General features: G+C 34.9%; 1 protein-coding gene across 4 annotated transcripts in view; it reads left to right on the top strand.

Annotated features, from left to right (window-relative positions):
• The window catches only part of arhgap15 (Rho GTPase activating protein 15), a 97,527-nt gene extending 79,647 nt beyond the window's left edge, over window positions 1-17,880 (top strand). For all 4 annotated transcript variants that reach the window (XM_048193608.1, XM_048193607.1, XM_048193609.1 and 1 more), the window contains 2 exons: window positions 10,549-10,654; window positions 17,411-17,880. In XM_048193608.1, the coding sequence (XP_048049565.1) occupies window positions 10,549-10,654; window positions 17,411-17,594 (290 nt within the window). In that variant the 3' untranslated portion in view covers window positions 17,595-17,880. The remainder of the gene's footprint in view (window positions 1-10,548; window positions 10,655-17,410) is intronic.
• The last annotated feature ends 494 nt before the right edge of the window (window positions 17,881-18,374 follow it).

The raw sequence follows: 18,374 nt of genomic DNA, 5'->3' as shown, positions 1-18,374 counted from the left end.
AGCGTCCAGCTGACGCCAGTGTGTTTCTCTTGGGCACTCTACCTTCTGAAAGGCATGTACCTTCTGAAATATATGTATGTACCTTTGTGCTTAAAACAACATTTGTCCTGCACTTTTGTTTTATGACTTGTTCGATTTCTGACGCCCCGTTAGTTTAAAAACAAACACTTGCAGATTAGTGGCCGTGTGAACTACATAGTGGCGATAAACTATGTACTAAGCTGTATATGGGCATGCAAATAGAGAGTAAGTATAGAGCAAATAGGGAGCGCAGAACATTGTAGGCACAATTGCAGCTTTATGGGCCTAAACACTGTGAACAGGAATGATGGAAGATCAGTGTTGAGAACACCCAAACCCCCATTTTCTAATATATAAAAACAGCTATATATTTTCATGTATAAAGACCTACAGTACCATTCAAAAATTTGGGGTCAATTTTCTTTCTTTTTTTCTTTTTTTTTTTTTTAAATTGATACTTTTAGTCTGCAAAGAAACATTAATTTGATCAAAAGTGACAGACATTTATAAGAATTTTTTTTTTTTTTTCAAATGAATTATGTTTACTTTCTATCCATTAAAGAATCCTGAAAAAAAAAAAAAATCACGATTTCCACAAAAATTTTAAGCAGCACTAAATTCTATTGTCAGTTAAACCGAATTAACTCCCGAAAAATACAGGTAGTGACAAGCGCATTTGTACAGAACCAAACTGAACAACTAGTTGTTAATGACGTACTTAACGTGCATCAGAAATGTTTCTCTCTTCTTTATGTGCGGTGCAAGAAATCACAGGAAAAATGGTACGAGCCTTGATTCGTTCATGTTGCCAGATCTAGCTAGAAAAACGATGAATAAGAACAAGCACACAATAAACCGAAATACATCCAAATGATTTATGCTGAAAATAATACCAAAATATCACAAATCCACAACTGCTCACTTTAATAACTCCATAAACTTGAGTTATTAAAGCTTAAAAAACAAGCCCAAAATGCTTATAATAAGTGGATATGGCAACACTACAAGAGCGCACTCTGTCAAGCAGCCTTTCCAAGCATAAGCAAAACATGATGTCTTTGTCGACTGTGCTTTAGTTAAAATTGCTGAACATAATGAGTCTTTTGTTGCTGTAATATTTCTTTGGTCAGAATAGCAGATACTGTATCAAACACACGAGACGGCAGAACATTGCTATGGTTACCACGGTGTCAATCATGCAGTTTCGGGAGTGAGTCGTGTTTTGTACACACATGGAACGATAATTTAGCGGATTTCTCCCGCATTTAAATGCGGCTATCACTCCTGAAACTTTACAGTTTGTATGTGGCCAAAAAAGTGCCTTTTTTAAAAAATCTTAACCACAGGTCATCTGAACAAGTAACATATCTGCCACTTTTGTTCTGACCAACTGAGAAAAAAGCAATAAATTGCGCTGCCAATGTTGATTAAATCTAACGATCGCTTAGCTCGGATCACATCAAACCATGCAAATTATTATTATTCTTTGTTCTCAAATTGTTAATGTTAACAACATCAACATTGCGTGACTATGTGTATTTAGTGTGTATTTGCATCACCTGTACATTTCAATTTCTGAGGCCACTCTGACCACAGTCGGAGTCTTTTGCTTTTGACTACGGGTCAATCTCCAGTTGTCACTGATGATTGTCATTAGAAACTTTCTGGAATACAATCCGCCATCAAAATAATACGTTTAAATATTGCAGCTGCTGTGAGAAAAGTCTATAAATGATCCTTCACATGTCATATAGCCTACTAGATGGGACTCTATCTTTATGTAAACAGATGTGGCGTAATGGCGCAAAGACGAATGGCTGCTCAAATTTTCAGCGGAAACCCACCAGTAGCATTTGAATTAAAAAACATTATTACAAGCTTACCGTTGTGAATCGGGCTAAGGAGATAGTTTTGAACGCTGGCTGGTTATGTACTTGCTCAAAAATTAATTTTGTATAATTTTTAACCCAAAAAAATTACGGACTGCAGCTTGAAGGCACAATATGTAAGATTTTTGGATTAAAATATATCCTATGTTATATATTTTGTTGTCTTGTGTACTTACATTACAAATGTTTCGAAGAATGTTTAAATCCAGAGAAATAAGCAATTTTAACTTTTGTCCCATCCCTTGTCATTGCGTCGCCTATCAGTGACGTCATACCTGCGTTAGGTATGACGTCACAAATTCGTAAAAGTTTGGAACAACTTTAGGGTGAGTAAATAATGACAGAATTTCATTTTTTGGGTGAATACCTTTAAGCTCTATTGTGGCCCAATGAGGGGCATGGTTTAGGATACACAGCGAATGTAAGTTAATGTAATTTTTTTACATTGTTAGCATGACCAATTGGAATTAAAAAAAAAAAAAATCATGATTGTTTTCATACAGGTTTCCAGATTTTCCCTCTCAATGTTTTTTTTTTTTTTTTTTTTTGTGCTACAGTGTCACTATGTGTACACTATTTGGGGAAATCAGCCTACAAGTGGCGTACTTGTTTTATTTTAGCACTGATAAAATTACTCACTGCAGCTTTAGGTTGTTTGATTTTCACTAGTTTCTTTAAATAAATTAATGTTTTCTAGTCTTAGAATCTTGAACTATGGACCAAAAGGCCATTGTGCTCACTGTAATAAGTGCAGGGGTATCATTATTAGCACAGCATCTCAGAATATCCCCACTGGAAGGAGAAATGCGTGAGACAGAATGGGAACAGGCCTGGGGTGATGTTGTAATTTGCTAATAAATATTTACTCGCGCTGCATGTAGGCCAGAGTACCGCAAACTGCTTGTATCCAATTAATCAGTAGATGAGCCTGATCACTTACAGATAGTGTTTAGACAACTAATTATTACGGCAAAAGGCTCCTAATAGCAGGAGGTATAATTAGTTCAACCTGCAACATGTCTCACCAAAACAGAGAGTATGTTGGTAAGACTATATACTGTACTACCTGTACTGTTTTATACAGTATGTTTACTGTGACTAGGACTTCATTGCTGTAACCCAGGGGTTTACAAAGTCAAAGACAGTGGGCCTCCGTACACAATGGCGTCTCCCCACCCCCCAATATTTAGTCAATTTCAGCAGTGAGCAGTGCGTCGAGAGAGTGCCGCACACATGGTTTGTTTGCTCATCAATAATAACCGACTCTTGTCTCATGTGCCTAGTGTACGACCCCTGTATGCCAGTGTAAACGTCTTTACCTCGATTACAATCGTCATCCATCAAAACTTTACTAGCGCGACACTGGTTTGCTTTATCCAACCGAGAGATGTAGTTTGTGTATCATATGCTCATGCAGCGGTTGGTTATTTTGAGCCGCCGTTTCAGTATTTTTTAATTTTTTTATTAAAACCATTCTGCACTCATCCCCTGACATGCTCTGGCACCCCCCGGGGAGGCGCAGCCCATACTTTGAATACCCCTAGTGTTACCTAATTTAAATTATATATTTGAGTTAATTTATATATATTATTACAATAACTTGACTAAACATGACCTTCCATTCTTAGTGCTGTATGACAAGTGAATTAACATCAACTTATTGTGATCTCTTTCTTGACTCATTATTTGATAAGGCTTCCATGATATTTTTACAAAAGATAAAAATAATAAATAATAATAAATAAATAAGTAAAAAAAAAAGGTTTTTATATTTATGTCTGCTATGTAATATAATATAATGTGTATATATATATATATATATATATATATATATATATATATATGTGTGTGTGTGTGTGTATATATATATATATATATATATATATATATATAATGTGTATATATATATATATATATATACACACATACATACATACAGAGCTGGGTAGATTACTTATTAATTGTTATCATTTACTGATTACAAATTACATGACAAAATTTGTAATCAGTAATATAATTTCTTAGATTGCACATTTTTGGTAATGTAATATGACTACTTTTGGATTACATTTAGATTACTTTTGTGCTAACCCTTATTTGATGTCACATATATTGTAGGATAATCTTGACAGATACAAAGAATTCTATTCTATTCACCAACAAGAGCCTCAACAGATTTTTTTTTAATATATGGACAGTTAATACTTCAAAATACTAACAGTAACACTAATGTACCTGTTAGTATTTGCTGATAGTAACACTGAATAAAACAAAATCACATCTTATGATTTTAAAACATATTTACTTAAAATTAAGTAAATTTAGAAAACAGCAACATTACAAAAACAAATATTGAAAAACATGAAATTCACAGCAATATCACTGCTACATCAAATATTTCATCATTTTTCATATATTATTATTATTTTTATTATATTATGATTATTTCACATATATATTTCATCTGTATTTCATCTATATTTCCCCCTCACCACCGGAAAAATCACAAACGTACAGTATATGCGGCAAATATAAACGTTAAAAAAATGAAAAATTCGGAGAACTGTGAACAGTTTACTGCCATTGTGTAAATAATATGTAATCATGTAATCCATAAAAAGTAACTGTAATCTGATTGAGTATTTTAAAATGAGTATTTTAAAAAGTAATTTACTCTAATTACAAATACTTGATTTTTGGAATCTGATTACGTAATCCAGATTACATGTAATCAATTACTACCCAGCTCTGTATATATATATATATATATATATATATATATATATATATATATATATATATATATATATATATATATATATAATTATTATTATTACAGGGTAATAATTTAAGATGTTTTTTATGTGGGATAAGTCTGTTTACACTGTAGACTTGGGAAAAGTAACTTGTTGCCGCAAAGTCTTGATTTCTAGTATGTAGGTTACTAAGCTCCTCCCCTGTCTGTAATATTGGACTGGTTTAATGAACCTTGCAGCTCGTCTTGCATTTAATTTACTGAAACTGTCCAACAGCCTGTTTCATTGATCTCACCAGATCACTGACAAGCAATTTCAGTGAATCCTGCTGATATTTGAGTGGCTCAGGTCTTCTATGTTGGTCCATCACTGTCAAAAGAGGACAGCTTCTCTAACCATGGCTGCCCTTTATATGGGTGGTATTAACTAAAGGTCTCTGGAATGGTACTTTGGACAAGGATCCATTCAATTAGGACAGCTGCCCAATCACTGACTGCTTCTGGAAGTCTTTGTGGAACTCAAACTCATTTAGGCTTATTGGACATTTTGGCAAATCATTCATACGTAATCTTCAGGCTTAAGACTTCACCCAACATTTAAACAGCTTCTTCTCTCACGATTTGTGAGAAGCTCTGAGCACATTTTATCTTCTCGCTTGCAATGTATGTTTATGTAAATTATGTGCTCACTCCCGCAAATCAACATTTGGGCTTCCCAGGGTCCTCAGGTGAACAGTTGGCCTAATTTTCCATTCTTTCACTCAGTGCCTGTTGTGGATGTGGCAGGCACCAGCTCTTGGCTCACGATGGACTAAATCTATTATTCATATTGCCTGGTATCTTAGCGACATTGTCCTGCCACCTGTCCAATAGACAAGCTCGCCTTGTTATACAAAGTGAAGACATACTTGTTGACAAATGGAGGCTTTGTTCTCCGGGCCCACACACACAATCCAACGTTTGTGTAGTAATCTGGAAAGATGGACTGTATCGTTATATCACATTTGAAGATGACCAATTGCATATTTTAAAAACTAGATCGTAACATTTTCCAGTGTGACTTTTAATGTTATTTCATATGAAACTTGTCACAATGGTAGTGTGAAATGTGCTGAAATGATGCCAATCAGAGCTGCGTCAGACAGTACATCTGTCATAACATAATTGTTTGCCTGTTCTGATGTTATGCTCTTTCAGCTGACAGTTCAAACTGCATTGTGTGAAGCGCAAGTCTTTACATTCTATGCAGCTTTCCTCATTTGTGCAACGTGGCCTCATTGCCATGCAAAGCTAGCATGCAGAAATATTTTCAAATGCATAAATCTCTTCCCAGTCTCTATATTTCATCAAGAAGTTTTTCATGTTTAATAAATTACAGCGCCGATCCTCTAAGACTTTGTTATTCATAAAGCAAAGTATTCAATTGGGATACATTTAAAATCTTAATCATAACCTGCAGGACTATTTGCAGTGTGCTAATATTTGCCTTGACGGGGCTTAAAGAAGCCCGCAGACAAAGCTCGCAGATGGGCTTATCCTGAGAAGCAAAGCTGTACTGCAGTAAAGATGGTCTCATTGTTTGTAATTGGATTATATTCACAGATTTTTGTAACCAAAAGTACATCTATTCTTTACTGTACATCAGCTCTTTTCACAAAACAATGATGCTCTCAGTTTGATTTATAGAGAGTACACCGCAGTGACACATTTGTACAGCCATAGGTACATAAAAATGTTTCGTCTGAAGTATAATGTCAAAAAGTAACATCATTTTTTGTCATTTAACAACAGAAAAACACATTTAACAGCAATTACTAATGACACCTGTAAAATAATAATAATAATAATAATAATAATTTTGAAAAATAGTACACCAGATTTATCTCGTAATCAATTAGGATCAGGTTTTGTTCTACGGTGAAAACAGCATAAAATTGTAAAATCATATAATTTTGAATTATTAAAATCCATACTAAATTGTAACTGTATTTTAATTTATTATATTATATTATATTATATTATATTATATTATATTATATTATATATTATATTATATTATATTATATTATATTATATTATATTATATTATTATAAACATAAGTTTACGTGCCTGTACTTTCACATTAGCTTTATAGAAAATTAAATAAAATATGCATGCATTATGGATTTGATCTAAGAATGCCCACTGCATGCCTTCATCAAAACATTGCCTTCATTTTGAGAGCAATCCCCTTTGATCAGAGCTCTGTAAGTGTAATGCTTACCATGGTGAATTCATGCTGATTTAGGGTGTAGGCATTTTGAACGTGTTTTATATTAATGACACTGTCCCACCATCTGTCCAAAATACAGGACAAGGGACCATCTCCAATATGCTAGCCACCAAAGGCAAAGTAATTAATGACAGCAATAATGCCAGCAATAATGACTAGATTAAATATTTTACAGGCCGACTGCCATGCAGTGTCAAAGCCAAAAGAAAGCTAACGGCCTCCACTGAGATAATGCTTGAAGAGAAAGTCATAAAAAAGATATTGCTTGAATAAAGTAATGACTGAATGTTGATGAAAACTGTATTGAGGATTTTTAGTTCATAACACACATTGTTTCACTAATTATGTGGACTTGACATTAAAAATGGTGTTACAACTTTATATAGATTGGTTTAGGGCATCACTGGCGTGATTTCAAGGCCTAACGTTGTAACTAACTCCATTAAAAAGCACAATTCCTCGTTGCTCTGCTAGTGGTACCTATAGGAGCGGGTCAGAGATTCACTCTGTGTCCTAGAACATGGTCTCTGTCTGTGCTCAATTGACAGACCTGGCATCTGACAGGGGCATCTGCTCGCCGAGCCTGTGCCAGCGCGGTGTATACACGGAGACATCTGCTCCATTAGTGCCCAGGGGGCATCCTGGGCAGTACAGTAGACTGGGGGCATAACTACTGCCAGCTCCCTTCCATGGTACATCCCATGAATAGCATGGTGTAGCTGTTAGCCATCCTCAGTAGGAATAACCTGTGATGTTTTAAGACAGACAAGATTTTGCTCTGTTCGAAATGTGTAGACATAATTGATTTACAGCATTTACAGCAAATTTATTTTATTATGATATTTAATCAATACAGATACACTGGGTATCGTTTGATGGTGCATTTTTTAGCCTTTTTGGGTATTTATAGTAAATTGCATGCTATAAAACTTTCTCTCCCATTTGAAAATTAGGTAACATTTTACAATAAGGTTAATTTGTTAACATAATGTATTAAGTAACACAAACTAGCAATGAGAGATACGTTTGTTACAGTATTTATTCATCTTTGTTAACATCAGTTAATAAAAATATAACTGTTCATTGTTTGTTCATGTTAGTTCACAGTGCATTAACTAATGTTAACAAATACGGTAACACTTTAACTAGCTTTTAACTAGCTGCTTATTAGCATGCATATTACTAGAATATTGGCTATTTATTAGTACTTATTAAGCACATATTAATGCCTTATTCTGCATGACCTTATTCTACATTCTTAATTCTGCCCAATACCTAAATTTAACAACTAACTTACAAACTATTAATAAGCAGCAAATTAGGAGTTTATTGAGGGAAAAGTTCTAGTTAATAGTTTATATGTGTTCCCTATACTAAAGTGTTACCACAAATACAACTTTTGATTTTAATAATATATTAGTAAATGCTGATATTAACATTAACTTAGATTATTTAAGTATTGTTCATTCTTAGTCCATGTTATCTAATGTAGTTAACTAATGTTAATAAATGAAACCTTATTGTAAAGTGTTATCGAAAATTATAATGTGAATGTCAATAGCATATTGTAGATCCCTGTGATGGTGTGAGGCATTTTTTGAAAAAAACAAAAAAAAACAAAAAAAAAACGTAATTTGAAAGATAATTTGTAAGCATTCTATATAAAAGTCTTAAGTATGAGGAAAAAAAAATTTAAAATGTATAACAGAATTGGTGTACTTGATGTACCGTATATGTAAAGGATTCAGTAGTGTACACAACTATTCAAAAGCCTGGGGTCAGAAAAATATTACTTTTTTAAATAATATTAATAATAATAAATAATAAAGGACACATTAAATTGATCAAACATAACAATAAAGACTTTTACATTGTTACAAAATATTTCTATTTCAAATAAATGCTGTTCTTTTGAACATTCTATTAATCAAAGAATAATGAAAAAATGTTTCCGTAAAAATATTAAGCAGCATAACTGTTTTGCAATGTTGGTAATAGTAAGAAATGTTTCTTGAGCACCAAATCAGCATATTAGAGTGATTTCTGAAGGATCATGTGACACTGAAGACTGGCGTAATGATGCTGAAAATTCAGGTTTGCATCACAGAAATAAATATATCAAAATAGAAAATATTTATTTTAAATTGTACATTTTTTACTGCATTTTTTTTTTTTTTATCAAATAATGATGCTCTTGGATTTGGATTTATAGAATGTACACTGCAATGGCACTGACACATTTGTGCAGTCATAGGTACATAAAAATGTTTCATCTGAAGTATAATATCAAAAGGTAACATCCTTTTTTCGTCATTTAGCCACAAACATTTTTTTATTTTTTCTTGGTAATCATAAGAGACTTCTTTCGAAAACATTAAAAATCTCAAACCTCAAACTTTTGAATGGTGGTGTATATACAGTATGTGAGGAACTGGTGACTTACATTCTTGGAGGTCCGCTAATACTCTTTTAAACAAATCCGTTACGGTGAAATTTGACCTGAGGGAGTTTGGAGTGCACACAGGTGGCCCCGTAAAAGCTCCATTTCAACATCTGCTCAGGGTACACAGAGATATTGATCAAAAGCATTGATTAAATTATTAAAATACCCTCTAATCTTCCAAATTAAAGTCTTATCAACAATAAATTACCCTTTTACTTATTTTACCATACAATCTTCTTTACACTAGCAGTGTTTGAAATAATACAATCAGCTACATTGCTATATCCATCATAATGGATTTAGAGAACTTCAAAGTGTCAAAGGTCAGGTACTGACACTGATGTAGAATAGTCAGCGCACAGGTTGGTGCCTCTCAGGAGTTTGCCATGAGGTCATCAGCCATCTGACATGTAAAGAGCAGAGGGGTCAGGAGGTCACCGGTTACAGCTTGTGTTACAGCATAACAGCTTTTAATGGACGCGGACTATTACGGACCATTAGCACCATTCACATGTGCTTTCATGTAGGAAACTTGAAAACCTGACTGCAAAATTACAGCATTATAGGGCTGTGTATGCTTTGATTTTACAGACGGACAGGGTTATTTTTCTAGAACATCTTTAATTTCATCCATCTAGTGGTGAGATGCTTTTAAAGTGATTGCATAGAATCAAAATAATATTGCTGAAGAGTGTAATGGTGTCAGATAACCGTGCAATTGTACTAAATATATTTACATACTGTAGCTTCATAACTACATGACAGAGTTTGACTAAATGCTGATTGCTCCTTTTTGGCAGCTTAAAAAGGGATTATGTTGTACATAAGTTAGAAAGAAAATTAAAACGATCATAATTAACAATTAAACATACCGAAAGTAAGAAGAAATCATCTGATAAATGGAGTAATCTATTCGATTACATATTGGCTTTCTGGTAAGTCAGCATTTTGGAATGGGACACATTCTGCATGTGGCCTTCTCAAGCATGTCTATATAATTAATAGAGAGAGGGATAATGATCCAGTATTAGGGAAATTGTAATGTTAGATGAGCTATGTTAATGAAAAAGTGATGGAAAAGACATTAACTTCTCTCTGAACCTAGAGGTTCAAATGAAGGAGCAATACTCAAATCAAAACATTTCATCATCTCTTCCCTGCCAACAGAAATTAGGGAGCCCACACAGAAGGTTCAAGCCATGAAGAAACTGATCCATCAACTCCCCAAACCCAACCACAACACCATGAAACTGCTCTTCAACCACCTGAGGAGGTATGTCTCCATCCATACACACAACTAGGGGCGTAACACAAAACGCTAGATCCCACAGTACTTTTGGGGGGGCCCCTGAATCATTTAGGTGGGCGGATAATGTCTACTTTGATAGTTTTCTTATCGAAAGTCATGAGTAAGACATTTTACACAATAAATTGACCATTTTCTTTGTGTTTTCCTCTCAGTGTCTGTTTTAATTATCTGAGCTTCACTGATGTCTGTTGATAGTTTCAGAAAATTTGTGCAAACTTTTCACAAACTTCTGTGGTGTGAAATCACTAATGATAGTCAAGCTCAATGAAAAAGACCTTCTCAGCATATGAGCTCTCATTAGGCATTTACTTTTCATTTTTGCATGTCTACATCTGAAATTGCAGAGGACTGACATTTACACTATCTAGCGATCTAATGATCTAGCTAGGCTTTCTGGCTTTACATTTAGCTGTGTATGACTCAGCTTTCTTCATGAGGGAAATAATGACATTTCTATATGGAGGAAATAATAACAGAATTTTCATTTTTGGGTGAACTCTCCCTTTGAGGACTATCTACTAATTACCAATCACAGGTTGTGTCTGTTCTGCACCACCAGCTGACCTTGACAGTACAAAACCAGACTAGACTGTAAAGGGAACTTCCAATTTATACAAATTTAAAGTTATGATGTATTACTAAGTTTATTTCAGTGAGACCAACAAATAATGCCCAATCTGAAAACCATCTATGAAAGGCCTCAGTAAACAGGATGCAGCATGAACAGAGGACTTAATATGAACCGTAATATGTGTGTGTGTGTGTGTGTGTGTGTGTAACGCTCAAGTCCTTGTCCATGATAGCGCTACTGGCACAGCCAGAAGGCCATATGGCTAGTCTCCATCTCCCAGGAGGGGTGTTCTATCCCACTTTACCCTTCTGCACATTTACCACCCTGCACAGGAGGGCCACAGGACTCATCTCAGATTGATGAGCACCCCCTCCTCCCTTCCCCCAATGGAACATGCCCTTTGGCACTAGTGCTAAAGTCTGTTGGGTTGCCCATGCCAGGTCTCCCAATCAGAAAACACTAATGTGTGACTGAGAGAGACACACTCATTGAACAACAGTCGATTTCTAGATGATATTCCGAGAGTCTGAAAATGTGCTGAAGAAAACTAGGTCTGCATTCCATGATAAAGCTTAATGATTTTTTAAAAATTAATTTCTGGTAAATGTAACGTAACGTAATGCAAACCTGCTGCCTCCTCTCCTATAATATAGGTCATGAGTTTTACAAATGCGTTTGCCACAGCTAAAGAATTTATTTTAGTTTATTTTGAACATTATTCTGAATATTTTTTTAACATTTAATATTGATTATTATTATTATTATTATTATTGTAGATTTGTACTGAGATTTTTTTTTTTGTTTTATCCCCACAAATCTATCAAGGTTGTTATATTACAGTTCCATATTTCGCCAAATGTTTTCAGTTATTTCAAAAGGTCCTTACAGCCTACAACTGCAAAAGAAACAAAACCCACAGCGACACTGACCAAGCAAATAAATACAGTAAACAATAGGATGAAAACGACAAAATATTGTCATGGTTTTTGCCACCAAATTCATTTTATTGTGTCTGAAAAGTGCACACTCTCTCCCGCTGTCTCTCACTCTCTCTCTCTCTCTCTCTCTCTCTCTCTCTCAAACGCACACACATACAGTACGGACACACACTCGCACAGAAATGTGTTGCTCTGACAAATTAATCATTAAAATATTTTAGCTGCTTAAAAGCTACGTGACATTTCTCACCAGTGAGGTAATAACTGTGTTGTTCTTGAGGTAGATAAACTTACAGTTTCACTATTAGTAGAGACACTGCTGTTGTGAGAGACACACAGGCTCAGGTAGGCTAATTCACATATGTTTATTCTCTCTCTCTCTCTCTCTCTCTCTCTCTCTCTCTCTCTCTCTCAACTGTGTTAATAACTCTATTCTGCTATCAATGGCTCAAGGCTCCGTTACTAGTTCTGAAATTACATTTTGGAATTAGCAACAGAGGCTTGGGGTGAAGAGTGTTTTAAGGACGAAAACCTGACAAATATCTTGAAATACAACATCTGAACAGTGTCTTGAGGTGTGGAAACCATAGTATAAGCGGAATAATTGACTCCGGACCATTGAATTATTAGAAAATAATGCACACATGAGGTGCATTACCACCTTGGGTGTACATTATTTTCTAATAATTCAGTGGTCCATTGTCAATTATTCCTTACTTATATTATATTATATTATATTATATTATATTATATTATATTATATTATATTATATTATATTATATTATATTATATTATATTATATTATATTATATTACATTATATTATATTATATTATAATATATAGGTTTGTTGTTGTTTCTTTTGTCTTTACAGATGATATATGTACACATATATTTCACAGTGAATGTGAATCTACACAAACTGCCCCTCAAACCTCAACAAAGTGCACCCATAGTTGGGAATCATTGTTGGTTTTGCACCGTTTCCAAATCTGTAGTCAAATCTACACAGAGGCACGAGACTAAAGCATTACCACAAATTCACTGAATGGCGGCATTAGAAAAATTCATTCAGCTTTTATTCTGCTTACTAAAAAGCTGTTACAGTGGAACTTGTGGTGACACTGAAAATCCCTGTAGTGCCACCAAGTCTGTTCCTTCTCCACAACGACGTTCTCGCTGCTCCTTTCTCTCACTATTAGAGCAATAAAGTGCTTCGAATCCAAAGCACAGTGCTTTGCTTTGTGGCTACCACACCCTGGCCAAGTGATGTGGTTCTGTTTATTTTATATTCTCACTTAAGTCATACTTGTTTCTGTCTACTGCTTTCCCTCTCTAAATATCAGGATGACTTTCCCATGAATAAAGGCAAAGAATGTGCGGTCACAGCGAATTAGGTTAAAGCGTGTGTTATACGTGTTTTCTAAGACAAATGTAGTCATTTTGAAGTCCGGAGTGAGATGAAGAGAGAACAATGAGGTTAGGTGCCATGCAGCTTATGGTACAATGCATAAAATGGTATTGATAATAATGGATACATAATTGACTTGTTTTGTCAAGCAACCATGGCAGCTTTTTAGCTCCATACCTGCTCAAACGTCACTTTTCGCCTGTACACTTCCTGTCTTTTATCCTCTAAAACAGGTATACTTAACTGAAGAGGCTCTCTGAACTCCTACTGTAAAGCCTTTGTAGGTTATATTTTGCGCTGACTTGGCTCATCTAAAAAGTGGTGAAAGTCAAAAGCTCTTTGTTGTGGGCGCTTTCTTTGCCCGCATGGAACCAATGTTCATTTTTTTTTTCTTTTGGTTCGTGGAGCCTGGATTCAATAACCAGTTGTGTGCTCGCATTGTGATGATGTGGTCAAGGCAACCAGATTTTCTCAACAGTACACTTGCTCAGTAGTGCTATTTATGTCATTTTTTGTGGGAGGTTTTGTCACCACCGCTCATATTTCCCGTTTACCACAAGTGATTTAAAAGGCCACAGGTTTTGTTTTTTGTTAGTAATTCAAGGTTCCGTTTGCCTTTGTGCTGGAAAAGAAACCTGGAGAAACCTCTGATCAGGAAAGCCAAGAAAAAAAAAGACATTTCTTCTCATCTATGTTTGGTATTTCTTAAATTAGATTGAAGAGAAGTGCTGCTGTGCAAATTCTGATATCCACAACAGTATATGCACAATTTATGATCCTTAATGGTGAAGACAGGAAATAATAATAAACAGTGAATGATTAAAAAAAAAAAAAAAAATCTGAATGCCCAAACTGCAAATATTGCAAGTGGAAAATCAAAATCAAGCTCAAGCCCCCCTGATAATAGCGAGCCTTTCTTTTATTAGTTCAGTCAAGGCCGTCGTCTTATAACACGAAAATGACACAGTTTAAAGCTTGGAGCGATTCTGTAACCCCCACCCCACCTCAATTTATTATTCGTCCCATGATTCTTCAGGAGCCAGTTAGGCTGACCCAATTAGCACTGGCCTCCTAGGCGGGGAATGACGGCATTGTGCGCTATCCTCCATTTCCTGTCATGCCCCGCTTGCAAACGAGATGCTAATTAATAACCATTGGCATCTTGAGCCGTACACGTCGGCTTATGTACGGGATATCAATGATTTGTCAGATTCAACCAAGCATAACGCAGTCACCTCCGGTCAAGCTGCCCACAGCCTGGCCCTTACCCAGGCACCAGAGCAACTTCACTGGGCTCAGTCAGCTGATGGTTTAATGAGCGCATTTCGCCATAAATACCCAGATACTGAGGACCAGATTGCATCCTTCCCTTTTCCAAATCAAACACATTTCTTTACTGAAAGTGTTCATTTAGATGAGGTGTACAGAAATACATTCTCTTACAAACCTGAGGATAAGTAGGTGATAGATATTATTTTAACACAAGATTTTGTTTAAAAAATGATAATGGGTGTACATGCGACCCTGGAGCACAAAACCAGTCATAAGCCGCACGGGTATATTTGTAGCAATTGCCAAAAATCATTAGGATATTAAGTAAAGATCATGTTCCTTGAATATATTTTGTAAATTTCCTACCATAAATATATCAAAAATATATTTTTGTGAGTGGATATGTGTGCTAAGGACTTCATTTGGACAATTTTAAAGGCGATTTTCTCAATATTTAGAGTTTTTTGCACCCTCGGATTTAAGATTTTCAAATAGTTGTGTCTCGGCCAAATATTGTCCTATCTTGAACTATACATCAATGGAAAGCGTATTTATTAAAAAAAAATTGACCCTTATGACTGGTTTTGTGGTCCAGGGTGACATATTATAAATACACACACACACACAAACACAGAGAAAGAGAGAAAGAAAGAGAAATACAGAAAAAAAAACAAACGTATTTTTATATGCATTATATATATATATATATATATATATATATATATATATATATATATATATATAGTTTTTTTTTTTTTTTTTTTTGATGTGCATTTCTAAATGCATTTTATATACACACATATATATATATATATATATATATATATATATATATATATATATATATAGTTTTTTTTATGTGCATTTCATTATTGTTTATATATGAAATACTTTTTAGGTGGTGCTCAGGACTGTCATTTTTGGTGACTTTTTCATTTTTGGTATTATTTTAAAAATAATATTTTAATGTCTAACATTATTTTAATAATAATAAAATATATATATAATTATAAATATATACAATGTTATATATTATTTTAGAACAAATAAAAATATATGTACACTTACATTTATTTTTTATTTGCATTTTATATTTGAGGAAAAAAAATAGAAAAAAATCAAATGAAAAAATATGTATGCTTATTTTATTTTTTATGTGCATTTTATATAATTTATATACAAAATATTTAAATATGCCACTCAAGACTAATTTCCATGGCTTTCATGACAGAGCATGTGTTTACAGGTTTTTTTTATTTTTTTGCCTGCTAGAAAGCGTCTTCGTATTGCACTTCTTCCCAATATGTGCTACTACTGTAATTGAAAATGATAATGACTGTAATTAAGCTTCTATCATGATTTTAATCGATCTGCCATTACTGATAGCAGAGATGAATGTGAAGGTGGGAGGGGGAGCATGTGGGGGTCATGTATATAGTGGTGACACAGTGGCATAATTACCAAAAAACACTAAAAGGTTCAACAAAAAGCTTCATATTTAATGTTTTGAAAAATCACTTCGGGAAATGAAGTCTCTCTCCTTAAGATCATTAGCAGACCATTAGCAATGGCAGCCCAGATCCTTACATCATAGTGCGCTAATTAGGTTAAAATGCTCATGGCAGGACAAGCGTCTAGCTGTGATGTACAGGGGAAACGAAATGGCCGAGGTTAATTATACACATTAATGGGGAATTATTGAGAGCGCTTGGCCTGCCTCTTAAGTTGTGTTTCTCAGCTGAAATGGCTTCCCAAAGTCTCAATAACACACGCGAAGGGACGTCACACGTAGCACCGTCATTACCTTGTTACAGCTGAACGTGTCTTGCTGAGGAAGCCTGTGCGTGAGTATTTTGACAACAACACAGGGATTATAGATTGTTGAATTGCATTGCATAATTGTAGACCATTATTTTGATAGATGTGACCATAAATGTGGATGGCACAGGACGTCAGTTACACTACGGTACGATATACGTGAGTGCAGTAAACCCAACACACTCCTAATCAGTACCTTTCAGAATTGGGCCGCTGTAAAACCGTACAAAGTTTACTTCGAAATGTTAAGCCTGCTTCCCACCTCTTAGTCAGGATCCCGTTGACAACTTGGAAGGCAGCCCTCTACCACAATCCTTCCCTCCCACCCTTTCCAGGCCTCAACCCATAACAGAGCCAGAGGGCTCCAATCTGGCTCCTTCTAAGAGTCCTCCAATACACCAGTATTGATTGTCTCTCCACCACAGCCAAACCTCAGCTCACAGACGTTCTGCTTAAAGTGCGCTTAGATGCCTCCAAAGACCAGGCACAAGTCCTCAAAAACACCCTGCCGATGGTCCGTCACTGACATTCTAAGTAGCATTTTATGACAGGAAACGTGCACACTTTAAGCTTGGAGGAAATGATTGTACTTGTACGCCGTAGTCAGTTCTTCCATTAAGGGTTTTCACGAGATGTTTTCTGAAAAAAACAAAACTGTTTTCATTGCTATCATATTACATCAATGATCCTGTGTTTTTTCTGTTTTACAGAGTCTTGACGAAGTCACAGAAAAACTTAATGTCAACCCAGGGCATCAGCATTGTGTTTGGACCGACTCTCATGTGGCCCGAGTTTGAATTAGGAAACATGGAAGTCAATATGGTGTACCAGAACCAAATAGTGGAGTCCATTCTCATTGGATGTGTGGAGATCTTTGGACCAGAGGGCAAGTAAAGTGACCCCAGAGTATTCTGGAAAGAGACTGCAAAAAAAAAAAAAAGTTGGCTGGCTGGATGTAAAATTGTTTCTTGCTCGTGATGATATTTTTGCCATTTGAAAAAGATTTTTAACAGTCACATTTATAATCTTTATATATAAATTTATAATTTTATTTTTGTATCATGCAAATTTCACATTGTATCATACCTCAAAACATAATTGACAAAGTCGAAAAGCTGTATATTTGTAATGATATAAATGGTAGCCTGTCACAAGAAATAAAACATTTTTGTAAATGGGTTTTTTTTTGTATACTGATTTTAATTTTGGCTGTAAGCAATTTTTGTCCTTTTTTTTTTTTTGTGTGTGTGTGTGTGTGTGTGTGTGTGTGTGTGTGTGTGAAACTTTTATTTGGCAGAAACCTGAGATGATAAACCACATCTTGTGGTTATTTTCTAGCAGCGCAGACTTGCTGTTGGAACAGGTATTTGCTTTATTGCAAATAATATGCGATGCTTTTTTTTTTTTTTTTTTTTAAATGGTAGATATGTACATGTATTTGGTTGTTTTCAAGTAAAACTATTTTCCATTAAAAAAGTAAAAAATATATGTATGCCTTTCAAGAATATTTCATGATCTCTTACATGGTTTGCATTATTCTGCATTTTCTGCAGCCTCCTTCTGTCACTCTGTGGGCTCTTTGCATTGTCAGATAACGTACAGCGTGATCACATCGGTTTCTAATCAAACTGCCAAAGTCCTCTCCAATTCTCGAACAGCAGTCTCTTTTTATTT

This window comes from Megalobrama amblycephala, linkage group LG6 (assembly GCF_018812025.1).
Source record: "Megalobrama amblycephala isolate DHTTF-2021 linkage group LG6, ASM1881202v1, whole genome shotgun sequence".
Lineage (NCBI taxonomy): Eukaryota > Metazoa > Chordata > Actinopteri > Cypriniformes > Xenocyprididae > Megalobrama > Megalobrama amblycephala.
Note: the sequence above shows the minus strand (reverse complement) of the source record. Positions and strands in the feature narration are given on the sequence as shown.